This window comes from Lissotriton vulgaris, chromosome 2_1 (assembly GCF_964263255.1).
Source record: "Lissotriton vulgaris chromosome 2_1, aLisVul1.2, whole genome shotgun sequence".
Lineage (NCBI taxonomy): Eukaryota > Metazoa > Chordata > Amphibia > Caudata > Salamandridae > Lissotriton > Lissotriton vulgaris.
Window position 1 is genome coordinate 853,649,308 of NC_141687.1, and position 14,010 is coordinate 853,663,317.

General features: G+C 45.8%; 1 protein-coding gene across 1 annotated transcript in view; it reads left to right on the plus strand.

The window, feature by feature from the left end:
* Nucleotides 1-14,010, plus strand: part of RBM44 (RNA binding motif protein 44) — a 1,989,784-nt gene that overhangs the window by 160,625 nt on the left and 1,815,149 nt on the right. Inside the window, exon 3 of the mRNA XM_086956335.1 lies at nucleotides 10,297-10,357. Coding sequence (XP_086812461.1) covers nucleotides 10,297-10,357 — 61 coding nt within the window. The remainder of the gene's footprint in view (nucleotides 1-10,296; nucleotides 10,358-14,010) is intronic.

A 14,010-nucleotide genomic window follows, 5' to 3' on the forward strand; every position in this document is an offset into this window, starting at 1 on the left:
GAAATGGGGGAACACATTGCCATGAATACACTGCTGGGGGTCTCTGTATATAATTACGCAGATGACCTCCAGCTTGTCTTTGATCTGTCTTCTTCTCCTGATTCTATTCCCAAGTTCAGTTCCACCCTTATCTTTATCTCGGAGTGGATGAGCGCCAACCATCTTAAGCTCAACCCCGATAAGACGGAACTTGTCCTCACGGGTGGCCCTTCTAACCCATGGTCCCCTGCACATTGGCCCCCCTCTTTTGGCCCCCCCACGCCCTCTTCCTCTGTCCGCACCCTTGGCATTAAAGTCAGCTCTGACTTAACCATGCACAGCCAGATCAGCTCTGTTGTGTCTTCATGTTTCCTCTCCCTCCGTCTTATTCGGAAAATATCTTGCTTTTTCACCATCGACGCGCTTAAAACCATAGTCTTGGCTTTAGTCATCTCACGCCTCGACTATGGCAATGGCCTGTACCTGGGTATCCCCTCCCACGAATCCCGACGTTTACAGGCCATTCAAAACCAGGCTGCCCGTCTCATTCTCTCCCTCCCCAAATCCTCTCACATTACCCCGGCTTTGAAATCCCTTCACTGGCTCCCCATCCGCTTCAGATCCCTTTTCAAACTTGCTTGCTTTGCCTTTCGCGCCCACTCTCGCTCTGCCCCTGCTTACATCACTTCCCTCATTTCTTCCTATGTTCCCAGTCGCACTCTCCGCTCTTCCTCTCTCTCCCTTCTTCACATTCCCCGCTTCCGCAAATCCAGATCCGTGGGCACTCGTCTTTCCGTCTTGGCCCCCCAGTTCTGGAATAGTCTCCCACTTCATCTTCGCTCCATTCCTATTTTTAGCCACTTCCGTAAAGCCTTAAAAACTTTTCTTTTTTCTTTGGCTTTCCCTTCTTAGGTCCCCTGTGTCCCCCTCCGTGAGTTCTGACCCAGGTCCCCCAGCGCCAGGAAGCCGCTTGGCAGCAGCGCGCTTTATTAAATATTGTTTTCATTTCATTTCATTTCATTCATTTCATTTCATTTCAATACACTAAAAACTAATAAAGCTAAATTGGATAAAAACTTAACAAAAGCATCTGAGTCAGGGCCCAAGCCAATTCGCCCATCAGACATCCAACGACAAACATCAAGGGGGCGACCAACCGGAGCTCCTGGGCCGAACGGCCTACCACCTATGCTCTACAAATCAGATGCCGAATTTTGGAGCGCAGCCTTAGCACCAGTGTTTAACAGTATCAGACTCACACAGACCCTTCCTGAGTCCTGGCACGGTTCAATCATTAGCCCGATACACAAACAAGGTAGCAAGAGGCTTCCAAACAACCACCGCCTCATTGCTCTCATAGATGTGGAGGCAAAATACTTTGCTGGCCTTATCCTGGAGGAGTTAACATCATGGGCAACTGAGAATTCCATCATGCCAATTAACCAAACGGGTTTCTGTAAAGGCCAAGGGACCACAACTAATCTAATGGCACTATCACTGCTGATGGAAGCCGCAAAAGAAACTAAGTAATCTCTATTCTTTTCATTTATTGATTATACAGCTGCATTTGACCACGTGGACCGAAACAAACTTTGGATGAAATTGGACAAACTGGGAATACCTAAACATCTATTAGACGTCCTAATACTGCTCCACACAAACACCTGGATTAAAATTAAACTTGGGGCTGGAACACATCTTTCAAAACCCATAACGACAACAAAAGGACTGAAACAGGGATGTCTACTTGCACCGATCCTATGCAATCTTTTTTTAGCCGACTTACCTGGGCAACTAGACAAATGCTCCAATCACGCACCAAAACTAGGGAAAATCATCCTCTCAAACCTGTTATATGCGGATGACCTGTTGCTGATAAGTCGGACTCCAATGGGCCTCCAACATCTTTTGAACATAACCAATGCCTTTTCAGAAAAAAATGCCCTACAAATAAACTTCAATAAATCAAAGGTGATGACTGTGAACTATAAGAAAAAAAAGAACCCTTGCTGGTACTTGAATGGCGAAAAGCTTGACCAGGTCACCACATATAAGTACCTGGGAGTAATCCTGGACTCAAATAACACTTCGAGGGCGCAGTTTAATTCTTTGCGAGGGAAGGCTACAATGACTTACATGGCTTTAAAAGCATTGAAGGGTAAATTACCCGATCTGACACTGAAACCTCTTCTCGATCTATTGAGTGCCAAATTAAAACCGACTCTCACATATGGGAGTGAATCACACCATGGTAAGGACGCGGTGTTACTGGACACTCTCATTGCCAATTCATACAGGGCTATTTTCAATCTTCCGAAGTACGTTTCCCCGGCTCAGATTAGACTAGAATTCGGTATCCTGAAACAAACTCTAGAGAGGCGGAGCGTGTATGCAACAAACTGGCATAAAATTTGCAATGCAGATGCTGGATCTCTATGTGCAAACTTATGGGAAGAACTACTTCGGCACCGCAACCTCGCGCCGAGAGCCTACTTATATGAATCGCTCAAAGTTCTAGGCCTGACTGAAACCTGGGAAACATCAATGGATCTCTTGTCCTTTAAAAAAGTAGCTAAAAAATCAGCTAGCATAATCTCAGCGATAGAAGACAAGAAAGACCTAGCAAACCGAGCACATGGATGGCTAACGGTGGGAGCCTATGAAAAATTGCGGCCACAAGCGTACTTCAGTATCGGCATGAAAATAAATGTTAAAGAAAAATTCCTAAAATTACGACTTGGTGTAATTCCCATACTTCCACATCTTCCACCTTGGGAGAGAAATAACCCTTCACAACAGTGTCGCATGTGCAAAACCGGCAAGGAAGACATAATTCATGTGATTTGCATCTGCCCTAGCGTAAAGGACTTGAGGTTCAATCTCTTACGTCCTTTTTTTAACCTTTATGCCGTCCGGACCTGCAGACAGGCAGCCATATTGTGCTTTTCTACTAGCGACACTAAACTGAACTGTCAAGTTGTGAAGTTCTTTGACCAAATAAGAAAGAGACTTAACCATGCCATATGAACTTTTTTTTTTTTTTTTTTTAAATTTTTGAAAACCTTTATTGTGCATAGCAAGCGTACAAATACGGGCCTACAACCATACAGGCCGGCCTCGAAAGCAATCAATAGCACAAAAAGTACGGATATTTCAACTCAGCAGTCCCAATGAATGTACAAACGATAATTGTCTGAGACGTGGCTAAACTGAAGTGGGACCACCAGGCACAGGATGTATAAGGTTAATTTTTAACGTTTTGAAGAGAAAAAAGGATCAGGTGCATTCAATCCACTAAAAGCAATGGCAGGCAACGAGCCAGCGAGTCATGAGCAAAACGAGGAGTAAAATTAACAGCAACAAAGGATAGTGACCATCAGGATACTAGCACAATAAAACAGTACACGTTGGCCATCGCCCGCCCCACGGACTCAGAACACCCAAATCCACAAAAATGACAGCAGCGACAGCGGAGAGAATAGGTAACACTACCCCGAAGCACCTGACAACCCGAAGGGAGAAAAAAGAAAAAGAAAAGGAAGAGAAAAAGGAAGAAAACACGAGAAAAAAGGTCCATAGAAACTGAAACTAAAACAAAACCCCTACCCCCCACCCTGCACGTATGCGGAGGCTACGGCCTACCCCCCCCCCCCAAGCTGCGTGCCTGTCGCCCACAAACCGAACCCGAAATTTAGAGTAGAAAGAGAAAAAGAGAGGAAAGAGAAAAAACGTAATTCACAGAAGATCGGAGGAGGGCCATCGAATATCCCCAAAGCACCATACAGTTTCATTCCGGCCGCCCGATCCCAGACCCCGCGACCAATACAATACCCATAGTCGATATCCCCGGCAGTCCATCAGTGACCCAGCAGTACAAGTAAAACAGTCCCGACATGATGGGGGGGCACACTCAACCCTGCCCCCTGCGATATGGAGCAGCGACGTAGTCCGGCCTCACGGTAGACATCTTGCAGGAGGCAAGCGATCCAAGTATCATGATCCGAGCGGGGGGACGATCAATGTAGTCCATCCGATACACTGCCGTGTAGGAGTCCGCGGCAGAATCAAGGATAACGCACAACCGAGTTTCTCCGGGATTGGAAAGACCAGTCAATAGGAGTCGCTTCAGGATGAGGAATCGAGACACTCCAGGGTCCTCAGGAGGAGAAACTAGACGTGACGTCCAGCTACAGTGCTCTAGCCACACTACATATCCCGAAACTGCAGCCTGTCCCCAGAATAGTACAGCCGGCATCTTGACTGCAATTGGGTCTCGCACCTGCTGTGTGCCCGTGATAGCCGGAGAGGAGGAACAACAGAGGGCAGCATCAGAATGAGACACCGTGTCCTGCTCCCGGGAGCGTCCATGTTCAAGCAGCGGTGCAACAGAGGAAATCAAAGCTAGCCGGTCTCCCAATACACGAGTAGCAGAATGAAGAGCTGCTCTCAGAGTAGCCAGGGCGCACATCACATCACTGAGCGACACTGATGCACCGGAATGAGAGGGTTCAACAGTCCTCAGCAAGCAGGGCGAACAAGGGCAGCACTGCCCGTCTAGCCATCCACCATTGCCATCCATGGCCAGCCGAGCACCGCCGAAGTCCGAGTAACAGCACAATCAGTCTTGAGGCACAGGGGAGGCACACTACATGGGCGCAGAGTATTAGCGTGGTGTGGATGGACAGCTGTATCTTCGGTAGCAGCCCAGGGTCCGCTGCTTCAGAAAGGGAGATTAGCCTGTAAGATGGCGCCCAGCCCGGCGCGTAGGGAGACAAAGTATCCGATAATGTTGTATCCGGGTGAAAAACACGATACAAAGTGTTTCCCGTAGCGGCGATGTGCGCGCCCCTGAAAAACAAGGAAGCACACCACAGGGAGCAGGACGAGGCTTAAACCGCCGTAGGTGGTCCACCGGCCACAGCGGCTGTTGTAATGAGCGAGGCCGGCCCCAGTCCGAGAACAAAGACCCGGCCGTAGCCGCGCAGCGCGAGGCGGGGGAGAAGATGTTTCAGTAGGCGCGCCGCCGGGATCCAGCCAGAAAGCACACCAATAGATCCGGGGTCTCTTCCCGTTTCCGCCGATGTCACGTAGTAGCAGGATAGGTCGCAGGATTAGGCGGAAAACGGGAGAAAAGCGAGAGGGTCGGCGGAGCCGAGAGATCAGGCGGCCATCATGGTTGCTGGTTAGGCTCCTCCCCCCGCCATATGAACTTTTAATCCTATGATGCTAACCATATAACTGTTAACATCACTGTAATTTTATGCACCTTATTCTTTGTTTTTTGTTTGTTTGTTACGTTAAAGCAAAAATTACTATGGACATTTTTCAATTTTGTAAAGATTTTAATTAATCATATACAAATAAATATTTTACTTACTTACAAAGAGAAGCGGGGACAAGGGGCATCCCTGCCTCGTTCCGCGCCCCAGTGTGAATGTACGGGATGTATGGCCATTGGCAACCACTTGTGCCATTGGCGCAGTGTATAGGAGCTTAACCCTACTATAAAATTTAGGGCCAAAGCCCATTTTTCTAAGTACCGTGAACAGAAATGACTACTCTACAAGGTCAAAGGCCATTGTTGCATCAAGGGAAAGGATGGCCGCGTCTTCCCGTAGCATGGGAATGCGGTGTAGGACTCCATTAATGCGCCGTAGGTTAAGTGATGTGTTTCTACCGGGCATAAAGCCCGATTGGTCCGGGTATATTCGGGCTGTGAGATGGGGCTGTAGTCGTAGTGCCAGGAGTTTTGCTAGGGCTTTTGCATCCACATTCATTAGGGAGATTGGCCTATATGAAGACGTTTGGTCAGGAGGTTTGCCAGGTTTTTGTACTACGACAATGGTGGCTAGCCTTTGGTCAGCTGTGAGCTCGCATCTTGTCAGGCAATCGTTATACATTGGAAGCATGTATGGGATTATATGTCGCGCCATTGTCTTATAGAGTTCCACGGGTATGCCATTAGGTTCCATTGCTTTTCCAGTATGTAACGCTGCTAGGGCCTCTCCCAAAACCCCCCCCCCCCCCCCCCACTCCTCTCCTGTTAAGTCGCCCTCAAGCGTTTGTGCGTCCTCCTGGGACAGCGTGTCCAGGGGTATGTCTTGAAGGAATTGCATGCTGTCGTCCTCCGTCCTCCCACCCCGTGCGGTGCATACGGTTTCATAATATGTGGCCAATTCGTCCACTATTCGTAGGGGAGAAGTAGTGTGTGTATCATCTGGGAGCGCTAACGTGGCAATCCATCTATTGGTCCTATCCTTCCGTTCAAGCCACACAAGCATTCTCCCCGTCTTGTCACCTAATTCGTAGACCCTATGCTATGTGTCAGTCAGTCTTGTTTTGGTTATGTCCTCTACATATGCCTTGTATTCCTGTGATGCCAGTGTTAGTGTGTGGGCCGTGTCCTCCCTGTGATCTGAGGTGTGGGCTAATTACGCGGTCCGGACCACTGTTTCCAGTGACTCAACAGTTGCCCTCTGCTCTTTTTTGTGTTTAGTGATAGTGGAGATAGCTTGTCCTCTAATCACTACCTTGTATGCCTCCCATAGAACCGAGGGCGAATCTACAGAGTCTGGATTTTCTTCAAAGTAGTGTGTGATGGAGGTTGTCAGTGCTTTCATAATCGCTCTATTTTTGGGATATCCTGGATAGATCGGAAATATCCTTTACCGTCTGGTGGGTTGTGTTGAGTAGGTGAGGTGTACCGGGGAATGATCTGATATCCCCTTGGGAGGAGCTCCAGGACCGTGATCTTTTCCGGGGGGATCGCCAATGTGAACATGTAATCTATTCTAGAGAGACTATTGTGGGCCCCCGAGTGAAATGTGTAATGACGGTCATGGGGATGTTTAAGTCTCCACATATCCACCAGTCCCAACGCCTCCAGGAAGTCGTTAAACATTCGGCTAGACCTGGCAGCCTCACGAGGAGGCTGTCGATCCACTGCTGCGTTCAGTACTGCGTTGAAGTCGCCTCCAATGATTAGTTCCCCCTCTGGGAGTTTAAGCAGTAGTTTACCCAGGTCTTGGAAGGCCCCTTGGTTTAGCGTCGGGGAGACGTATACTGATAGTGTATTGTATGGTCGACCCTCCCATTGACAATGGACCGCAGCAAAGCGCCCCTGGTCATCAGTCCAAGTGCGTTTGATTAGTAGTGGAGCGTTCTTTTGAGCGAGGATCCCCACCCCACGGGAGCCAGCTGAGAACTCTGCGTGCGTGATCATCTTGAAACCCCACCGATTAAGAGCCTTGCAGGCCGTTCCTACCAGATGTGTTTCCTGTAGCAGGGCCAAAGTAGGTGCTTTCCTCTTAAGATATTGGAGGACCAGCCCTCGTTTAATTTTATGACCTTGTCCATTTACATTCCACGAAATAATTGTTAGTGAGGGGGGGACCAATGATCGTGATTGGGGGTCTAGTGCCGAAAAATCGTAACTAGCAATGGTCTTCGGTGAGCAAGTGCATCAGTGTCATCGGGTTTAATACATGGACCGAGGTCCCGGGTGTGCGGAAGCTCATATTGGGCCCCCGTGCTTCTATTAGTTTATCACTAAGGTGTGTGTCACGTCGTGTAGACCACCACCGGCCGCTCATATAAGGCCGCTGCGGCCGGGTCTTCGTGTCTGAGTGTGTGAAGAGGTATCGGAGCATAAGCTGCATGTGCATGTAAAGAGCCAACCTAGTTAGGAACGTACAACTGAAACAAAAACTAAACAAAGTCAAAACGTAGAAACCCCCTGCCTCCCTGCCCGGCGGACAATAAACCTTCCACCTCCCCAACTGAGCAGAGCGCTTACTGTCCCAACACATGAAGCTTGTTCGTGGGGTTGAGACATCTGCGACCGCTGCCGATCCCTCCCCTCTAAGATTCATCATGCAGATGGCTCCTTTATTTATTATTATTTATTTTGTAATATGGGTCAGAGATTAGGGTTTCTGGGTAAGATTTAAGAAGTCAGTGTTTAAGGGATTTGGCTGCATTTTTAGATAGGTTGGGTGGGTAGCTGACTATGTAACTATTCTGACCTAGCCTCACAGGACTCGAATCCGGACTGCTCCGTGCATAGGAGGCCATGGTTTATTAAGATGTTGTAGGGTCTGTGTTGAGTAGAATCCGGAGTAGGATAGCAGAAGGGTGGGGGGAGTCTAGTGTGTGTCCTTAGTGGCGTATGTGGACGTTGGTCGTATCTGATAAATGGATCTACAGGCGAAAGGAGACTTGCAGAGGAACCCGTTACCCGGATTGATAACATGATTCGGGGAGCAGCAGCAATGATTAGTGGAGTGCTGCGTGAGGAACCCAAGTAGTGGGTGTGGACTTGACAGAGAATGGCTTGGAACACTTTACTTGTGTATTAGGTGAGTGCATTCACTTAATAATGCAAAGTAGCTGTCAATTGAAAGAAAAAATAAGGGAAGTCTTTAGGAGCTATAGAAGTACACCGCAAATGTGTTTTGTTTTATAGAGCTAGAATTCCGTGCTTCAAGTTATGCCTGGACTAGGTATGCAGGAGTTAAGGGAGATGTTCTGAGAGGTTTTGTGTAAGCGGGTGCGAGTTAAGTGGCAGCTATGCTATTACCGACATCGAAGAGAGCTAGGTATATGAATAGGACATTTTTCAATGGTAGTTGGGTGCGTGTCATATTAATTATGAGAGCAAAGATGAGTGAATCTAAACTTTTTACTGAAAAATAGTGAAATAAAATTGTTTTGGACGGCAGAGAAGCGTGTAAATCAACCCTCTGTTACATTTTAATTTGTTGGAATGCTCGAGAACAAGCAAAAGAGATGATAGATACGTGGCTGGAAAATATTTCTTCTACGAAACTTAATGTACATACATATGCAAGGACTTCGTCGTATGTTGACAATTTTGAAACGTTTTCTCTCTATCTATCTATCATATATATATAATATTCTTTTGTGGGTGGAGTGGGATTTCATCTTGCCTGCTACTTTTTGGCAGAATTGGTTTTGGAGCATGTAACTAGAATGTAGGTTTGTAAGATCAACAGGGAGATTGACTGTGTCTGCTGGTCAAGGGAAGTGTGGTGTATGTCTTGTGCACTTTATAAATATTTAACTACAGCTTGTCCTAGATCTTTGTATTGAAGACCTAGGAGTATCCAGAGCCTTTCTTATCTAAGAAGTAGGAAAGTATCCTGAAAAAAACGACATCCTTTTGATGTGATGCTGACTGTCTTGCCCATTAACGACAGGATTAAAAAATAAATAAGGAGTACTAAAAATAGGGTTTTTTTTGTCAGACTGATTGTGCTTACCACCACTTTTATACTGTGAGATATCACCTTGGTGCACAAATGTAACCGCTACTGCCGATGCCCATTCAGTAGCAGTATGTGTGATACGAACGTGCAGTGGGCTTTTTTGTCTTAATTTGATTGTGTTATTCGTTTAATGGAAAAGAAAGATTGTGCGAAATTTCAGATGTATAGATTTGCTATATAGGTTTTGTCTTTGACCCTGCAGAGTGCTTCTCTGCCTTTGGTTTGGTCACCACCGTGAGTGGCTTTTACTTTTTCTGAGCTTATGAATTGCATTTATCCTATTCTGGAGAAGTCAGAGTGGCTTCCCTGCAATAATTTTACAATATGAATTCCTAACTTATGCCCGACATCAGTAAATATCAGCTGCTGAAATTTGGAAAGTATGTGTCATTAATGTGGCTTGGGTGGAATTTCGCTGGGAGTCTTCTGAGTTAGATGATATTTAAATGGACAAAAACCCGAATGTGAGAATAACCAACATCGTAAACTTCTATAAAAGATAAACTACTTTTACCTTTTTTGCCATGCTACTCTTTTCAGTGACTACTTTTGGTATTAGTAATTTGCTTTTAACTCACTTTGACAAGTTTGAAAAACAGTCTGCACTGCAATGGTAGAGTATCAACAGTGCTTTAAAGGGTTAACTGTTAACGCTTAAAGTTGGCCTCTGATGTGCACATACTTAATGTAGTACACTTATTTATCACATTTTTTTTAAACAATTGTCTCTACGTTTGATGTACAGTGCAATCCGTGACATAAAATAGTGCTTGCATACAAGGAGTTTTGCTGTATAATATACCTTTACTTCAAGTAAAATGTTTTGAAATACCAGGAATTCAGAATTCTGTATGGTAGTCCGTAAAAACACATACTCCTTTACAGTGTGACTCTTATAGCCGTTAAGATTTTTCAGGCATCTTAATGAAAGCCATGACATTTTCGCTGGTTGAAGCCTGCTTACATTATAGAGTTGATGGCAAAATTAAATGAAGTATTTTGAAAAAAAATTTTTTTTTTCTTCTTCTAGCTCTCGTGCAAGAAAACCTGTGCCAACCCTGTAGAGAGCACAGAAGAGAAATCCTGAACAGGTAGCATTTTGATTATTGCAAATGTATTCCAGTGATTATACCTGCTTTCACTTGTTTCTTCTCAAAGGATTTCGTCTAGCCTATGTTCTACATTGCTTCTTTCACTGATTTCAGAGACTCGTCAAAATATTTTAGATTTTCTGTTTGTCTGCCAGTTTGTTGATTTTTCTTTTATGTATTGTAGCAGTATGCTTTCCACCTTTGAGTCTCAATGCTACAGTAGAAAAAGCTAGACAAAGAGGGTAGTTCTCCTCAGTTGAACAATTTTAAGATTCTTGGGTCTTGTGTACAAGAAAACGAATGTGCTGTTTGTTGTGAGATGTATTGGCAGGTAAAAGAGGGCTTCAAGCCTGCCCGTTACTTACGATTGGTTAGCTTCTATCTCCTTTTCATTAGCTTGCTTCTTATTTGTGAGCTTGTGTGACCTTAACTTTCTCTTTGTGCGTTTGTCCCTCTCCTTAAGTATAGTGCGTTCCTTTATGTTCTTCCACAGCTCATTTTTCAAGCACTCCTTTTTTCGTTTTTCTTTTTTTGAAGCACTCTATAAGAGTTAGTGTTGTGTATTACTCGCATGGCCCATTTACATTTTCTCTATTTCTAATTGTGCACAATGTAGGCTGCATTTCCTTTGCACATGTTACTACATAGTACGCTTTCCTTTGCGTCATAATATATTTTCACACAGAACCAGCTCATGGTTTCGTGTTTTGTTCTTTTCCTGGACTTTCGTCTAGGCACTATGGACAAGGCAAAACAACAACCTTTATTTTCTCTGGTCAGACACTAGCACCTAGACGTACGAGAATGCAACTGCTGTTCATGAGCACGGAGTCAGCACACCACCTTCTCTATTTATGAGCCAGAGTCCGACTAGCTATAGTGCCTCACTTGGCTTTCCAACCTTTCCAGAGAAACAAGTGAGTTGCACCCCAGAACACAACACTCCACCATCTCAGGGATCGCGTTAACAGGACATACCCTTTCTCTCTCTTCCTCCTACTTGTCCACAATAAAAGAAATAAGACACGAAGGAAACTTCTAACATTTATTTAAACTATTGTGCTCTAAGATGCATTATTTGTGCCATGATTAGACAAGAAATGCATATATTAAAGATACGATTGCTCCTGCACGTAGGGAGTTGCCTTTCCAGCAGCAATCCCTGCTCACGTAGGAGGCGGAGAGCTGGCTGGGACCTCGGGGGCCTTGAGGTTCCTCCCGTGGTCTGGGGAAAAAAACAGAAAGATGAAAAGTAAGAGTCAAGAAAGAGGTAAGTTAAAGATGAGAAACTAGCAGTAAGAATCAGAATAAAGGTCAGAAAGAGGCAGAATGAAGTTCAGCAAAGAGGAGATTGAGTAATATAAAGGTGAGAAACAACCTGAAAGAGGGGGATTAAAGGTAAGAAACAAGCAGCAAGAGGCCAAATAAAGGGGAGAAACAAGCAGAAAGAGCAGAAGGTCAGAAGGGAGCACGAGGAGGCAAAAAAGAGGTCAGAAACCAGCAGCAAGATGCAAAATAAAGGTTCGAAACCAGCATAGAAAGGCTAAATAAAGGTCCGCAACGAACAGAAAGGCGCAAAACAGTGGCAGAAAAATGAGCAATAAAGGCAAAATAGAGGCAGAAAAATGAGCAGGAAAGGCAAAACGGAGGGCAGAAAAGGCAAGTTCAAGCAGAAGAGTGCAAAACAGAGAGCACACACACGCGCACACACGCACACGCGCACACACGCACACGCGCACACACGCACACACGCACACACACACACACACACACACACACACACACACACACACACACACACACACACACACACACACACACACACACACACACACACACACACACACACACACACACACACACACACACACACACACACACACACACACACACACACACACACACACACACACCAATACTCAATGATGGTTAGCGCGGCCGACTTTGGTGCTGGGAAACCAGGTTTGAGCCTCTTATTGAGCCATAAAAATGCATACATAACTTACTTTTGTGTTCAATAAATAGATATTTTCAAAAACAAATAAAAATGATGTTCCGACTAAGGTGTGAAATTGGTGTCGAATAAGTACAGGTTTTAAAAACAATTAATAATCATGTATCATTGGTGCTGGAGTACAAGGTTCGAGACTGGTATTGAACACTGACAAGCTGTGTGCAAGTTATATGGTCATAAAAATACATGAATGATGGATGGATGCAGGATGGATGGTGGATGGATGGATGGATGCATGAATGCATGATGGGTGCAGGATGGATGGGTGGATGGATGGATGGGTGCATGAATGAATGAAGGATGCAGGATGGATGGATGGGTGGATGCATGAATGAATGGGTGGATGCATGAATGAATGATGGATGCAGGGTGGATGCAGGATGAGTGGATGCATGAATGAATGATGGATGCAGGATGGATGCAGAATTGGTGGATGGATGGATGGGTGGATGGATGGATGGATGGGTGGATGCATGAATGCTGTATGGATGCAAGGTGGTTCGGGCTCGCTGTGGTGCAATATGCAAATTAGTGTACGCCCACCACTTTCAAATGTCACCAGCCGCCCCTGTCGCCCTGTGTAACCCCGGGGGCTGCGGCCCGCCCCCTGGTCCTCTCTCTAAGGGGGAATTAACAGGAAAACGATCTGCGCATTCGCGGGCATGCTTGTGCCCAAAAATACACTTGCGCAGCTGCAGCAGGCCCATCCCCCTACCCCCCTCCCCCCCTCCCCCCCTCCCCCTTGCGCACTCCGGGAAAGTCGGGTGTCTCCTGGTTTCCCGGCCAGCAGATAGCGTGATTTTTTAAAATATTTGTATTGGGCTTTTAGTGACCACGCGGTAGGTCCATGGGGCTTAGTGGGGCTACGCCCCTACGCCCCAATGGATGCACCGCGCCTGATCACAGGAGATCTAAAAAGCGAGTCACCTGGATCAACAAGCATTGGAAATGCAATAGGTCTCGCAGCATTAGAGTTAGTGCTTTTAGAATTGTTTATGGGTTTTTTTGTAAATCTTTAGCATTTTTGTTTCCTGTAGCCAATGCTAAAGAATAAAAAAAAAAAAGCCATAAACATTTCTAAAAGCTCTAACTCAAATGCTCCGAGACCTATTGCACTGTGTGAGGGTGAGGGGTTGAGGGTGAGTGAGGGTGAGGGTGGGTGAGGGTGAGTGAGGGTGAGGGTGGGTGAGGGTGAGTGAGGGTGAGCAGGAGAAAGACTTCCATGATGAATTAGAGTAAAGTTGAAACAAACAAATGCCGTGGCCATAAACTGCCTAGCACTTAAAGCCAGTGTGCTTTATAAAGCCCCAACTCTCGATACGTTAGACCTGGTGAGATCTTCTTAGTTTTTTTTCCAATTATTTGAGCCCGTGCCTGGCATTACCCACATTTATGGCTCTCTGAGTCAAGGCGGCACTTTGCAATACGCTCTAGAAAGTCCAAGAGGTCTGGCTTGGTAAAAAAAAAAATCTGCAAACAGTCAGTATGCAAAGGGTATCTGCCAAACATATAAAATTAAGGAGTGGCGCAAACCAGCCCTAGCAATGAACAGCACTCCTTTTCAGTCAACTTTGCACATGTGATCAGAAAAAAAACAAGGAAAACTCCAAAAGCTCACTGGCAGGGATCCGAGAAAGGT